Source organism: Hippocampus bargibanti, linkage group LG07 (genome assembly GCF_051943395.1).
Source record: "Hippocampus bargibanti isolate YZ-2025 linkage group LG07, ASM5194339v1, whole genome shotgun sequence".
Classification (NCBI taxonomy): Eukaryota; Metazoa; Chordata; class Actinopteri; order Syngnathiformes; family Syngnathidae; genus Hippocampus; species Hippocampus bargibanti.
The window spans coordinates 13,085,116-13,102,038 of NC_142740.1; the positions used below are offsets into that span (position 1 = coordinate 13,085,116).

At 40.8% G+C, this 16,923-nt stretch overlaps 1 protein-coding gene across 2 annotated transcripts in view; it reads right to left on the reverse strand.

Moving 5' to 3' along the window:
* pde4ba (phosphodiesterase 4B, cAMP-specific a) overlaps nucleotides 1-16,923 on the reverse strand; it is a 158,130-nt gene that overhangs the window by 58,927 nt on the left and 82,280 nt on the right. For both annotated transcript variants that reach the window (XM_089001855.1, XM_089001856.1), the window contains 4 exons: nucleotides 5,272-5,466; nucleotides 4,704-4,740; nucleotides 4,035-4,105; nucleotides 1,287-1,339 (listed from right to left, as the gene is read on the reverse strand). In XM_089001855.1, the coding sequence (XP_088857981.1) occupies nucleotides 1,287-1,339; nucleotides 4,035-4,105; nucleotides 4,704-4,740; nucleotides 5,272-5,466 (356 nt within the window). The remainder of the gene's footprint in view (nucleotides 1-1,286; nucleotides 1,340-4,034; nucleotides 4,106-4,703; nucleotides 4,741-5,271; nucleotides 5,467-16,923) is intronic.

The window sequence follows — 16,923 nt, forward strand, 5'->3', positions numbered from 1 at the left end:
CGCATTAATCTCGTTCTGTCTGTCTCGCTTTACTCACTTTCATCGAAACACATGACACGGAAGCGGAAGTGATAATGACAAAACATTATAAATTAAGTATCAAAGACGATTTTAAGAAAAACACACATACAAAGGTTCGCATAGAAACAAACACGTTTACAGAACAACAAGTCCAAATAAATTATATTTTTGTTGTCATGGCAACCAATGACAAGATACCCGCCAGTTACAGACACACACACACACGCACACACATGCATATGCACGTACAGCATAGCATATATGATCAGGTTAACACATTTTTAAGAAACAGCCTTGTTTGTCTTAACAGAACTCACAAGCATGAATGTAGACAACACACACACACGCACACACCCCCTCCCACCCACACACACAATGCACCTGATGAGCTGCGGTTCTGATGGAGGAAGTGAAAACTTGGTCCATCTGCTTTGACAGGAAGTCAACAGAAGCCACACTGACGTCAAGCAAAGCCACAGGAACCCCCCCCCCCCCCTCAAACACATGCGCACACACGCGCACACTCAGACACACACACGTAAACACACAATGTCACAATAAGGTCTCATTCAAGTCCCATCTTGTCAAACCACTAATACACAGATAGGGTTAAAAACCATCATTCTATGAAATACGAACTACTCATACGCACACTGTTAAGCACACCTACACAATCTTAACATGACAGGCAGAAGCATTCTCAGAAAAAGGTGGTAGGAGTGTTTCAAAGGTAAAAAAAATCAAGCAGAAGTCACGCAGATACTTAGGATCGAAGTTTTTAAAAATACGCTACAGTATTGCAAAGTGTGACTTGACTAACAAATTACCTCTTATTTTCATTCTTGACCAATTATGCCTTCAACTCCAAGCTGATTCTAAGTTAAATGTAAAATGTATTCCATTTGAAATGGGGACAAGTAAATCGTTGCATGTTCGCACATGTTGAGAGGCTTCACTATCGCATGAAAAACCAAGCACGGTGTAAAAATCACATACTGCAAAGAGGGAGGATTCTGTAATGGTTAAGTCGACAGTATTAGCAGATCAGAGTATGTGTGTCTGATGTCGTTTTGGTATGGTTAATGACGACAAAAACAAAAAAGTGTAGAAGTACAACGTAAATGGTATATATGAAAGTGTGTGAGGGAATAGATAAAAGTGATGAACAATAACTAACGATGCATCTGGGCTACATCAATCATATACCAGCTAAATAAAGATGAATTCATGGTGTGACAATCCAAATTTTTAACTCTACTTCTTACCTGGGAGGCACACTTTGGTGACTGCAGACTGATTTGCAGCTGCAGGAGATCTCCTGAAAGAAGCAGACAGTCAAGCATTATTGTGGATGTTTGAACGGCTTTATTATTGTATATTTGTGATACAAATCTCATGCCAGGTTAAAAAAAATCAGCGGGTTCTCCCACAATGTCCAATGCCCAAATAATTACAACCTACTAACTTGATAACTTGCCCACAATTGTAACCGCTGGCTCAGACACTATTCAACCTAAAACATTGTAAATGGCTCATGAAAAATATTTGAAAAATATATCCACTATATAATGTATTAGTCGAAATAGCAGAATACCAAAGGCCTACATCAAGGGTGTCAAACTCCTTTTTGCCGTGGACCACATTGTAGTTATGGTTTTCCTCTTGAGGGCCGTTATGTCTTGCCCCCTCCACATATTACATGTAGAGCGCACAACAAATTAATGAATAACTAGTTTTCAAATTTGAAGTAAAAAATAATAACCCTTATTGTGGTTTACATGGGACAATTTGAAATTTTGGTTAAGACTTTTGCAAGCATCATGCTCATTCACAAGTTTGATTTGTTATCGCAGGCCAAATAATATGATGTGGTGGGCCAGATTTGGCCCCCGGGCCTTGACTTTGACACCCATGGTCTACATCAAAGGATGGCCAAATGGTGTGTGTGTGTGTGTGTGTGTGTGTGTGTGTGTGTGTGTGTGTGTGTGTGTGTGTGTGTGTGTGTGTGTGTGCTCTCGTTTATATCTGGTTATGGGGACAAAAACTTGTTTACACAGTCACGTCCTGGGGACCATTTGACGTATGGGGACAAAAAACCTGGTCCCCATAAAGAAAACGGGAATAAAGAAAAGGGTGGTCCCCAGAAGTGATTATCCAAAAAGTGGTCCCCAAAAAGCATACAAATTATTATATAACTGGTCTCTCTCTCTCTCCCTCTGTCCCTCTCTCTCCCTCCTCTTTCCCTCTCTCTCTCTCTCTCTCTCTCTCTCTCTCTCTCTCTCTCTCTCTCTCTCTCTCTCTCTCTCTCTCTCTCTCCCCCTCTCTCTCTTCTTTTAGTCCTTCTATACCACTGTGATATTGACAATTGCTACTGCCAGACTACGCCGCGAGAGTGGCTGCCTTTCCAGCAGCTCATGTATTTTGTTTTTCTACTTTCATTCCTTTCATCACTTTGCTGCTGTGAAATGTAAATTTCTCCACTGTGAGACTAATAAAGGCATATCCAATCCAATCCAATCCACTTTCGATAACATCTTACAATACAATACAATTCAATACAATACAATGCAAAACATTGATTCTTCTTTTCCTTTCGGCTTCTCCCTTCAAGGGGTCGCCACAGCGAACAAAATATGATACGCATGTTTGTTTTGGCCCAGCTTTTACGTCGGATGCCCTTCCTGACACAACCCTCTGTATTTGATTACATCTTGATATCAAGTGTGGTATTCATGAGAAGGAATGACATCATCCAGGTATGAAAATATGTCTTCTCTCGGTACCACTCCAAAATGTGAAGTAAAATAAAGAAATAAAAAATACCGGTAGTCATTCTTATATGGTATGATTACATTTATTTAGATGGCAGTACGGTGATCGACTTGTTAGAAAATGCATCTCACAGTGCAAAGATCAAGACTTAAAATCCTGGTTTTGCCTTTTCTGTGGGGGGTAACAGGTTTACATGCTCACCTAAAAGCATTTTGGTTCGACAGATATATTAATGTATGAACACAGAAATTGTCATAAGAGTTGAATTCAAACATTCATCCAGACATTTCCCCTAGGTTACTTGGTTGGCTAAAATCACCTCACAAGTTTCGGTGTCGTTACAAGTGTAATAGAGTACTGTATGTACGCTGCTCGAAAAGAGACGCCATTTTTGTAAAGCTCGTTACTACCATCTTGTGGTAACGTGTGGTTACAAATCTACAGACTTTCAATCAGGGGTTGGGAACTCAGGTTACTCGGGAGGTATAAAGGGTTTGTTTTAGATGACTAAAACAGTCCATTCAAACAATTAGGTCATCAAGCTCTGGAGAACCCTGAAATGCTCTTGATCATTTAAATTAGGTGTGTTAGAGTTGGGAGAGATGTAAAACAGGCAGCACATGGTCCATGATGATCCGAGGTTCCCTGTTTAAATGATGGCATACTGCAGTAATGCATTTGTCTAAAATGCGAAAAAAAAAACATAAATAATAAATAAATGAATAAATAAAACAATAATAAATAGATAGATAGAATAAAATGATATTGTGTTTTTATTTTGTTTTAATAATATATTTCACAGTGCAGAGTTCAAATCACGCTTTGGCCTTCCCGTGTGGAGTTTGCACGTGGGTTTTCTCCGGGTCCTCCGGTTTCCTCCCACATTCCAAAAACTGACTGAACACTCTAAATTGTCCCTAGGTGTGAGTGTGAGAGTGACAGGTTGTTTGTCTGTGTGTGCCCTGCTATTGGCTGGCAACCAATTCAGGGGGTCCACTGCCTAGTGCCCGGAGACGGCTGGGATAGCCTCTAGCCTCCACCCTCTGCGACCCTCATCATGATCAGTGAGTGACTAGGAAGATGAACGAATAAATGAATACAGTAATATGTTTTGAATATTTTGAATACATATATGAAATGAAAATAAACAATTGATTATTGTACACTTACTGTAGCATTCATCATTATGTCTTACGTGTTCAAATGTCCCAGTGATGTAAGCCAGTGAATGAATAACTTACTTGCTGGAGGCACACTGGACATTGGTCAGAACAGTGAAGTTATTCCTCACACTTCGAAGGCTTGCCAGGACCTGGGCACATAAGATCAAGATTTTCATTAGTCATCAGGCATTAATAATATTTCGTGTCAGTTTTTGGATTATTCACTGTTGAGTTCAGTCTTGACCGATACAATATATAGAGATAAAGTAAAATAACTGAAGGTGTAACTACAGTGTGTGAAATGTATTTTTGAGGTGATGCTTGTCCACATATGTTATGACAATAATGGTCACAAGTGGGGGGTGGTTCCCATGTATGTTTCACAGTTCTGAAGTTTCTGGTTCAAATCTAGGACTTGCAATGTGGTTTTTGCATCTTCTCACACATTACCAAAACTCGCTTCTTAGGTTATTTTCAGACAAAATTCAGACTACATATGTGTGAATGAATACTGCCATTAATTTTGCAAAACAGCAGTTGACTTTGTTTCATTCTGTATCCAGACTGTAAGACTAACTCGTGTGACGTAGGTATGACGCTGGAATGGCTTCAATGAATTTTAATTATTCCCTGGGAAACATTTGGACACCCACCAGCTTCCTGCAATTGAATGTATTCATTCAACCTTAGAAATCCTACAGGAACACATTTCTCTGAATGCTGGAAAACAGATGGGGAAATATTTACCTGAGCAAAAGGTGTCACGATCAGATCATCACCATGTCTGGAAGAACAAAGAAATGTGCACTAAGAAATGTGTTCAAATGCAGTGAATGCTTTACTATTGATAGCATTTGAAATACGATCATGAACATCAGCAAAAATTGACCAAGCCAGTTCCATCAATGTCATGAATTGAGAGAGATGGAGCATCTGGGAAGGTCATAATTAGTCTTCAGTTCCAAGTGGATATGTGACTTTGTAAAGCATTTATGTACAATTACTTATCTTTTTTGTACACTTGAAAAAACGCAAGACACTTCAAATCACTTTCATGCTCTCTGAAGCCATATATTCATGGCTGAGGAGTGTGCCGTTGTGCATGTTGGGGACTTATCACAAATGATATCAAATGATGGCCGTTTATAATAATATAAATGGTCAATACAATATCAACATTGTGAGTGTTACACCTCTTTGACAGTGTCAATCAGAATTTTGATTCCAACAAAAATTCTTACTTTATTCAATTGTAGGTGTACCTACTGTCAGGTGTGGCTTAATGAGTGGACAGCACTTGAATGTTTTAACTCACAGCTCAGAGGCAATGGAGGAGTTCCGTGACATGGACTTGGGTGACAGATCATAGTCGCTGTCAGAGCGATACAAAAAGGACTCTCTGCGCTGGTTGTGACCAGGGAAGTTGGTGTGGAGTACAAGACCAGATCCCGGGGAAGCCTGAGGGTCCAGAGGACTGCAACTGGCCGAAGGGCCATTCTCCACATCGAAACTGCAGACATAATGACGCACTGATTCAGACCATTTCATTAATCGACCATTTGAAGACAATTCACTCAACACTTATAACATGTTATGGACTGTCTGTAAGAAAGAGCACGAATGGCATGAGTTCAAACTTGGATGAGTTTAAACTTGACCTGGTAAGGGGGCGCACATTGACCCCCTCCAGGGCACTGTGCTGGCAATGGTTCAATGATATTCTGCATTAACTGTGCAAATGTATTCTTATTTTATTCTTCCGATCACTTTAGCTCTGCTTGATACTTTGAACATTATCTCACAAATGTTCCGGAGAGGTACCAGGTACATAAAGGAATGCTCTTCTATACTTATTTGTCATGTCTTTTTTCTGATGGTACTATTGCAGCATGTTCTATTGAAGACAAATTCCTTGTGTGTTTACATACGTGGAAGAATGACAAAAAAACTGTGTAGTTTGAGAAGGTCATAACAGAAAAGAAGCATAGATTCAGACATATTGAAAAATTCAGTCAGTTCTTTTCTTTAACAACGGTTGTGAATTTTGCTGTTCTGTTCCTGGAAAGTTGGCCAAAGAGATGTGAAGAGAAAGTAACTAGGTTCACCTTTTAGGTTCATCGTGCAACATCACCTGATCGGCAATAATCTATTTTTTTAGATCTGTATGTTATTTTACTTTTGCTACAGTATCAATGATTCGGTTCACGATGATTAGGTCAATTAATCCAAGTGTTTAACGAAGTTTCTATTGCTAGTACAATAACAAGTGTGGAAAAAGACCAAAGCAAAAGTAGATTATTCATTAAAACAGTCTTCAAATTCACTGACAGACATGCAAACATTTGTCTCCTCCAGTGTTAAGGGTTTTGTCATTGTCACTCAAATTCCAGGACCCACAAAATTTGAGTTTTAGGACTACATAAACATTCAATGCAGCGTAAGAAACCTTAGACTATCTTCTTCCATCAGAAAAAAAGAGTTAATTCCTAAATTATATGGGTATGGAGTTATATGAGCTTGAAATGAGGATGGCTGTTCAAAATACAATGCAAGACATACATATTAGTTTATATAGCGCTTTAACAACAGCTGAAGCTGGAACAAAACGCTAACATGGAAAAGGGAAATTCTGCCCCCTTGTGAAAGGGAGAAAACATTGCCAGATGTCTGGCCAGTGCTTTATCGGCACCCCAGCAAGAAAAACATAACCCGAACAAATTTGGGAATGGCGGTCTACATCATATTTGCATTTCCCAAATAAATTTGGGAATGGCGGTGAATGACTTAATTGGTTATCAGAGAAAAGGTGCATAGAGACATGTTTTTTAAGGGGCTTGTTGTTGAGTAAATACGTACAAAAAGACCATCAGCGGTATTCAGCGCTTGTGTACAATACTGTCCAGTACATGCTCTCACATGCCTGCATTTTGCACTAACCACTGCGTGCTTGACTGCCTGAGCCCTCAGGGTAATCTTTTGTTTCATGTCAGACAATTACATACAAAAAAAACACAGTTAAACATCACTTGCTCACGCATCCACTCTCTCATGCATGTTGGTAAAAACGTGATTGTACGGAGCCCCCCCCCCCCCCCCCCCAAAAAAAAAAAAAAAAAAAAAAAAAGATAAATGGAGAATGTAAGCTTTGAAATGATCAAAGTGGTTCAGAGGTGATGGACTTTTTTACAGTTCCGGACAGAACAAATAAACAGATTGTTTTTTTAAGAAGTCACAAAATAATGTTGTCCGTGGGAGAACTTCCTTCAAAAACTGAATCAGGGGCTTGACCTTATGATTCACTTGTGACTCCTGCAAGAAACAATGAATAGTCTAATCAGGAAAAAGGAAACACACACAAACACATTGAGTGTGTTTTCTTCAAATCCATTTGCATGAAGGGTGACAATTTTGACTTTGTTATAAGCACAACCATCAGTCAAATAGACATCCATTCATTAGCTTTATGTCTCTCTCATCCTTTTTGAGCACGACTTTTGAACTGAAAACCAAATTATCGAATAGCTTTGTTCCGTAATTACCAAAAGGTTGGAAAATAATCATTGATCTTGTGGCTGTGTTGGCCCTGTAGTGTGCTTAACCGGACAAAAGGAGGATATCCAAGCATTTATCCTTGGAATAACAGCACAAAGACAACTCTTGGGAACAGAGAGACTTTTTTGTGTAATAGGGTGTATTTGTCTGGGAACTCATTCTTACTCATATTACTTTCGCATGCTTTCTCATTAAGTTCATCGATGGAAAAACACTCTCAGGTGTCATACATCGACTGCAGTACAGTAATGCAAAAACGTGTCGTCTTCACAGAGGGCACAGGGTAGGTATGCGTGCAGACAGACAGGATGAGAACATCCGACCAGGTGAGCAGTCAAGAAAATCAGAGACAAAAAGTTTTGTGACAGTCATTTTCAACAACTCATTCTTTTTCAACGACTACGCATTTGTGATATTTCACAATACAGAGCCACAAGATGAAGACTATAAGTAAAATTGTTAGAGACAAATGGTTCCCCGAAAGATTTTTTGGGGGCTGTAAAATAAGATTTCCCTTTGAGAGCAAATAATTATAGAAAGATGTTCCATTCCAAAATTTCCTACTTTCTGAGACATGACATTTTGACTCATTAGTCTTGGTTAAAATAATATGCAATTTTGATTCCCTTCTATGAATGGAAAACGTTTTCCAAATATAATATCTAAATATATAAAACCTTTCCAAATTTAAGCCACACCACATTATAAGGTGCTGCAGAAGATGCTGGGTTTACGTTTTATATATCCCAGCATGGACCGTCCGCGCACTACATCTTCCATGGGGGGAAATGGAGTCGGTGGCTGTTGACAGTAGTTGCGAGACCTGTTGTGGCTCAATATTATTTCACATATAAGGCGCACCTGCATATAAACTTTAGAAGAAAATCAAGGCTTTTGGGGGCGCCTTATACCCAGAAAATACGGTTGTAATTTTTCTTGCTGGACTGCCTATATAGCGCTGGCTAGATCTTTTGGCAATGTTTTTTCTCTTCCACAAGGGGGTAACCTTCCCTTTGCGCTTTGTTCCAGCTTCAGCTGTTGTTAAAGTCTAAAGCCTCACCTATGCACACAGTTTTGATAAAAATAAAATAAACACTGTATTACAGTGTTTATAATGTACAGTGACTCTACATCAGGGGTGTCCAAAGTCGGTCCTCGAGGGCCGCCGTCCTGCCTGTTTTCCAGCTCTCCCAGGAGCAACACAACTGATTCAAATGATCAGCTCATCAGCCAGCTCTGAAGCAGCATCAAAATGGTCCTGATGATTTGAATCAGGTGCGTTGCTCCTGGGAGAGCTGGAAAACAAGCAGGACAGCGGCCCTCGAGGACCGACTTTGGACACCCCTGCTCTACATGATATACACCAGCTAAACTGTAGAAATTTAATTCATACACTAAAAGCTTTGAACACTTTAATAGCGATATGTAGAGGGACAGCAATGCTGTCTCACTGCAGAGCAAGCCAGCAGTTAGCATAGTTATTTCGCAATCCATGTTGAGGCTCAGCCGGCTGGTGCCTCACCGTTCGGCTCTACTTAGTATTTGAACGGTAAATGTGAAAATTCAGCGATTTTGAAAAAAAATAATCCAAAAATGTTGAAGTTAAATGGAAAACAATGTTGAAGTACAAATTACTAAATAAATATAACAGTTTAATTTATTTTGTCATTTGATATTTCCATGATGACACGTCACTGCAAACACGGTAGCAGGAACACTCAGACCAGCAGATACTATATTGCACACACACGTAGACATACACACACGCACGCGCGCGCGCGCGCGCGCGAGCACACGCAGGCCGCATACGCGCACTCGCACGCACATACACACGCACGCACACAGAACACACACACAGAACACGTCACACCATTCTGTTCTGATCTGCTCTTTCTCACCCACTCTCCCTCCTTCCTTCTTTTCCTCCCTCCCATTCCCCGTTCCCCTGTGGACTTTCTCTGGCAGCTACAGGACTTTCTCCCCATGCCGAGTGTGCGCGTGTGTGTGTGTGTGTGTGTGTGTGTGTGTGGGAGAGAGAGGGGGGGCGGAGAGGGGGGAGAGAGAGAGAGTGTCTTCCCTTTAGTGCAGCTCAGCAGTCATGAAGGAACATTTAAGATGCGGAGTGGCTTTTGTGGACTCCGGAGTCATTCATCACTCCCGACATCGTTACAATAAGGCGGCGGATTTTTTGAGGATCATATGAAGGAACAGCCACTCACATGAGCACTGAACACAATCTGAGTCGAGACATTTTCTTGATTGAAAACCAAACTTAAGTGTCCACTGTGTCTTACTTTTGGCAGACATATCTGGAAAGCACATCAATGGGCTCAAATGCAAGTGGAATCAAAACAAAGAATAAAACTCATTCAGAAAGGTAATCGTTGGTACAGATTGAATTTGTGATGGGGGCAAATTCATTTCGATGGATTGTAAAGACCTAATAGTTCACATTTCATACAGTTTAACTGTATAAATTCTGTAACACTTATTTTATACCCAGACACACTTATTATATATAGAGAGCTTTGGAAGGTGCTTAAAATGTACTGTATTATTATTATTATTATTATTATTATTATTATTATTATTATTATTATTATTACTATTAAATCATTTGTCGTTGTGTTCTCTGCACTGTCATTAGTTCATTCCAAGGTTCAGAAAACATGTTTTTTTTTAAATCCACACACAGTACTAAAAATAATACACAGATCTATCGATTAAAAAAAACAAACGTTAGTTGTAGCCCTAAAACGTTGACTGTTTTTGCACCTGTATAAACCCCACACAGCTACAGGGAGAACATGTGAACTCCACACACGAAGGCTTGTTGCGTCACACGCGTGTATGATTTAGAAATGCGCTTTTCAACACTTTCATGTCTTTCAATTCCTTGGTCTCCTTGATGTGCGTATCACCCTGACGAATAGCACACGCTTGCAAATTGTATAAAAGGAGCTGTCGCGGGACAGAGAGATGGGGCGAACCACGGGGCAGAATCATCTCGGACTCACGCCCGGCCTTACGCCCGGCCTTACGCCGGGCGTCGGACGGACATCGCGGCTCGACTTGCTCGACTCCACGCCACGATCAAGCGCTGCGCGTCACCTGCCTGGGAGATCTGACAACGAACCTACTTACAAATAAAGAGAACCATCAAACTCTTTATTGGCGAGCCAGCCAGGAGGATTTTTTCCCTCCTCCTCAGCCCAATCAACTCTCCAAATGGAAAGAACCAGATTTCCCAGCCGCCTGTGAACCCGGCATCTTCACAGCAAGACCCCTCGAGCCGAGCTCCCGATGGGCCGCCACCACCCGTGGGCGCCCCGACCCCACCGTGAAACCTGCCGCACCCTGATGGCCAACATCGTCCAATTCGCCTGGCGACTCTGCAACTAGCTGCATCGTATATGTCCACGATCGCACATCGTCGGACATTGCTTATGTCCACGATCGGACATCGTATATGTCCACGATCGGACATCGTCGGACATCGCTTATGTCCACGATCGGACTTCGGGAAGACGCTTCATGGCCGACACGGCCGCCGACGTCAGCGTGCTTCCTCAGCGTCCTGCAGAGCGCCATAGCAGCGCGATCATCGCCACCGTCGCCGATGACCGGCCTGTCCGGGCCCGGCAGCATGGCCAACCCCACGCACCTTCGTCCTCACAATCCCTCATCGATTGTCCGACAACTCACGGTGAGAAGACCTTCCGGCATCGACTCGACGGCCGCGAGGAAAGTTTCCATCGATCGACTCAAACTGGCAGTCGTGAGCACTCTTTGCCGTGCTCCCGTACAACGACTTCAGGCACCACGAAACCTCCTCGGCAACCTCCCCACCGACGCCTGCCACGCCCGGTGACCGTCATCTTGCCTGGCCTCACCATATCGCAGAATGACTTTTGTTTTTATTTCTTTTTCCTTCATCGCTTTCACCGACTTCGGATCCAGGAGGGGAGCCCTGTTGCGTCACACGCGTGTATGATTTTGAAGTGCGCTGTTCAACACTTTCATGTCTTTCAATTCCTTGGTCTCCTTGATGTGCGTATCACCCTGACGCATAGCACACGCTTGCAAATTGTATAAAAGGAGCTGTCGCGGGACAGAGAGATGGGGCGAACCACGGGGCAGAATCATCTCGGACTCACGCCCGGCCTTACGCCCGGCCTTACGCCGGGCGTCGGACGGACATCACGGCTCGACTTGCTCGACTCCACGCCACGATCAAGCTCTGCGCGTCACCTGCCTGGGAGATCTGACAATGAACCTACTTACAAATAAAGAGAACCATCAAACTCTTTAGGCTCAAGCCCGGATTCAAACCAACGGCATTGGGTTTCACATAAGGGGAGGTTTTAAACTGCACGGGCTGTGAGCCAATCCCATTGGACATATTGACCAAAATACTTGCGAATCACGACCACACCAATGGACAATTACAATTGGAGGCGTCAATGAGCCAAATATTCATGATTTTAAAAGTAGGAAGAAACTGGAATGTTTGGAGAAAACTCAAATAAGAAGGCCGTAGTTAAGATTTGAACACTCGGAATTATGAGGCACACATGCTAAGCATCATTCACCATGCTATCCATAGCTGTCCAAAGTAATAAAAACATTAGAAATGTCATTTTGTATAATATAGGGAAAAAAAGAACAAGCCAAACAATAAATATATTGTTCAGTTACAACCTTGTAAAATCCAACATCTGTGGCTATTTTTTTTGACACACCGATTATGTTATACTGTATGTTGTTGGATTGTGCTGACATATAATAATAATAATAATAATAATAATAATAATAATAATAATAATAATAATAATAATAATAATAATAATAATGTCTAAGTGCCTTTCAAAACTCTCAATGTCACTTTACAGTCGCAGGATCTATTTTTCTGTGGGTGAACAGAGTATGTACGTACCCAGCAATTATTACAAGATCGTTATGTAACTTCATTTTTTTGACCCAGTGGTTTTGGTAAAATATTATTTTGGTTGAAAGACATATCTCATTTTTAAATCATAGCTCAAAGAGTGTTACCATAAATCCTTTTGAGGCAAGCAAACCGCAGCCACTCACTAAAGTATTTTTCTAAAAACCACTAAAGCTGCAACAACTTCAAACAAGTACAGCACGACGCTGCTCGACACATTAGATGGCGACCTGACCATCCTTGAGGGTCGATGGGGGAGGAATCTGCAGCCTTTGATACGAGCAGACACTAGATGGCAGTGACTTACCTCATTTAATTACATTCAGTCGAAGAGATAGGCCGTGAATTTCACTTTAAAAAGCAGGAAGCAGCCCTCAAGAAGGGCCAGCCACGAGATGAGCCACAAAATGAGGAGAACGGGACTCAAATCAAAAGACAGCTAGAATGCATCTGAGAAAAGGATCTATTTCACGTGAAGTGGTGGGGTCCTGCATCCCCTGTTTAAAATTTACTCTGCCTCTCAAAAAGTTAAATGCACAAAGTTCACAACAACACTGAGTAATAAGTGGATTATCTCATAATACTGTATAATAATATTGTCTGGTTTATGTACCAAATAATCATGCATGTGGACAGATTTTTTTCGGGGTCGGGGGGTATTTTCAAGTTATGTACCAAGTCTATGTAATGATATTCAAATGGTAAATTTCCTATGTAACTGCAGGTTTGATCTGATTTTATTCAACATCAGGCTAAAATGACCATGATTGCTAAAAACTAACAAAGTACTTTCTGTGTATTAAGTGTAGTTTTTACCCTGACAAGATGGTGAGAAAATATGAACAATTTTGCATGCTTGGAGGGAGTAAGTTAACCGGTTCAAGCTATAGCCCATCTAGTGTCCGAAGACAGCTGGGATAGGCTCCATGACCCTTGTGAGGAAAAGCCAATCAAAAATGGATAGATGCCTAACAACAGAATGCCAGAATGGCAGCCCTCAGGATTTTACATATTCAAATCATTTTTTGATTCAGGAACTGCAGTAATCATATCTAATTCAATATTGTTATGAAATATGTAACATTTCAGGGAAGGAACATCAGAGAAGATTGTCTCATTTAAAACTTTATTTTGCAAACTAACGATTAGAAAGTGAGAAAGCCAAGACAGAACACCAAATTAGACTGTCCCAGATATTTTGAATAAGAATAAGAATATAAGAATAGGCAGCATTTGGCTTTTGTACAGCCGAGGTTTCTTACGCTGTATTGAATGTTTATGTAGTCCTAAAACTCAATATTCTGTGGGTCCTGCAATTTGAGTGAAAATGACAAAGACCCTGGCACTGATTTTTGCACGTCTGGGAGTCAATGAGTAAATAGTCCCACAATGGGGAAATTTGCAACCTACAGCAGCAAAATTGAAAGGGGTCGAAAAGAAAATAGAAATGTTTCAGAACCATTACAACTTTAATATTGCTTTTTGTTGTTGAATTAAAATATATTTTTCCTCAAATATGTGCCAACATGTGTGGTGACCTCAAAGTATTTTGAAGCAGTGTGCTGTGAGCTAAAGTCATGCCATGAGCCACTTAACATTGAGTTAAAACAGAGTAAGCAACCAATTTATCCCCTTAAAAACTGGCGACATTCTTTGATGCTTCCATTGACTAAATAGCTGGTGATTTCAGATGTTAAATTTGATTTTGGTTAAGAAAATAACACACCCATCGTATATTTATTTGAAATTGGAAGGATTTAACCTGACCCGCATCACAGACTGATACAGGCCTTCTGTGTGACTGGGTCATTCTCTGACCCAGGCACCCTTTGCCCACAGTGTTTTTCCATTAATTGTATTCATTTTTTAATGCCTCTGGATCTTGTGGTGAATACTTGTTAAAGTCATTTCACGCTTTAATTTTTAGAATAATCCATTTTGTGACTGAATGGTTTTGCATGACTGGGAGATACCTCAAAGCCATTTGAATATCAGCTAAAAATAGCAAGCAAAAATGAATAAATAAATAAAAGAGCTCAATTCAAAGAGTGCAAAAATATGCTTTCAATAACAGATGCACACAAATGAGGCACAGAGAACAAGAGTGGGATATTTTTTTTGATACTTTGAAGTGGATAAAACATTATATATATCTAACAAATAGAGTTCAGAAGCAAGGTTCTGGGAGCTGCTGTCAAGAACACTAAATAACAAATCCATCCATCCGTCGGCGTGTCTGGCTGCCGCTGCTCACCTGCAGAGAAACTTGCCTGAAAAGTGTCCTTGAGTTTTGAAAGGCGCTCAAAAATGAAATGTACTATTATTATTATTATTATTATTATTATTATTATTATTATTATTATTATTATTATTATTATTATTATTATTATTAAGTTGTCATCCATTGACACTGACCATCAGTGCCACAACTCAACAACTCCCATTACCAAGATGGCCGTGCCCACAAACGCAGGTTTCTTCCCGAAACAAACAAATAAATAAAGAAATCCATCCAACCATCCATTTTCCAGACCACTTTATCCTCATTAGTGTCGTGGGGGGTGCTGGAGCCTATCCCAGCTGTCTAATCGCAGGGCACACAGAGACAAACAACCATAAGCACTCACACTCACACCTAGCAACAATTTTAGAGTGTTCAATCAGTCTGCCATGCATGTTTTTGGAATGTAGGAGGAAACCGGAAAATCCATGTGGGCCCAGGGAGAACATGCAAACTCCTCACAGGGAGGCCGGGGCGGGATTTGAACTCAAAACTGTGAAATTGGTGTGCTTAACCACTCAACTACCGGGTCGCCCAAAACAAATAAGTAACCAAATGAATGAATGAATTAATTAAAACATGCCCAAAAGTGAAGTTTAGAGATGATTAAATGATTCAGCTATAAGAATAGTTTGAGTTTGGGTGCCAAGGCATGTTCGGGAAAGTGAATGTTGTATATGGTGTGGGGGTTCTTTCTTCTGGTATTGTTCTAGCTTTTGCACAGAAGGTAGAATTGGGCATAACAGTGTGGTTGTGCCTTTGTGGGATGGAATGTGTTGTGGTGGTATCGCTGATTTACATTAAAATGGGGACTGCACTTTACACGAGTGCCCCATGCTTGACATAAACACTCGGCATAGGAAGATATACTTCAAGAAGTCCCTTTGATGGCTGGCTGGTGGTTTGATGGTTGGCTTGCATGTGGCCATGCAACTGGAGACTGATTGTGTCACTCAATGAATTGATTTCAATAAAGATTGAAAACGATTTTCCCAGCTGGTGTCATATTTATTAAATCTGATGACATTCATCACATAGTGTCTGTGGAGCACCACATTTGTCTCCTTGCACATTGATAAATCTCATTTTAGCTCATCTAAATATCTACATAAAGTACTTTTTGTCAATAAATTATAATATGGCCCCATAGCCGCAAAAGTAACATCCAGTGAGATGGACAGTCTTAAAGAGACCACTGTCTTGGTAAAAAAATGAAAATGTAACAGTTCTGTGCCAACCACAGATTTTTTTGTTGTTGTCAGCCAACAGTTTGTTGACTTTGGGGCAGCGCAACCGAAACGCCCATTGTAGTGCGACTCGGGCTATAATAAGTTTGACATGACTTGCATTGGTACGAAAATAAAGTTACGCTTGGCACTATCGGGCCTATTTGGATTCATGTTACAATTACATGATGTAAGTGATATCCTAATCAAGCAGGACTACCAGCATCACCTGGTATGTCTTAATTAGCATACTCAGCGTACTCATGCTGCCATTTTGACATTTTCCCAGTGGTGCTGGTTCGCATTTTTTTTAGATATAAAAATGACCAGAAGGGATGAATCCTATTATTGTACAGTACCAGATCACGTCTGAAAATTAGGCACCATCTGACTGGCCAAATAGTGTACGCAACCTGACTGGTTGACATTTTTCATCGTTTATTTTGTGAAGACATGTTGAACGGAGACTATCTTTCCATCCATATAGACTTTTTTCTGGATGGCTGTAACTGCATGTTTGATGTTTCTAACAAACCAAACTGTCAAAATTAGGAAAACATTTGCTGAGTTCTGAGGAATTTATTGGAGCCAAACAGAGTTACCTCAATCCCCGGGTTAACTCAAATGAAAGGATTCCCTGTTTATAATGTCACCCAAGTCTGCATCCACAAAGAGTCGAGGTCTCAGAACTTCTTCTGCTAATGGAGCGTCACACTGTCACATGCTGGCATCATTTCAGTACATTATGAGCTCCGGTGTGGAAATTATATTCACTTTTCTGGTCGTAAGTACCATTGATGGAACAAGCACCCATTAAATATGTTTAAAAAAGGTTGAATGTCAGCAGGTGGACTAAGTATGTGATAAAACATACAGGGTGCAGAGCAATACTGCTTTCCTTGCCCACTCTGACCACACACCCCTGCATATCGGCGACTATACCAGAACAGCAACTAACAC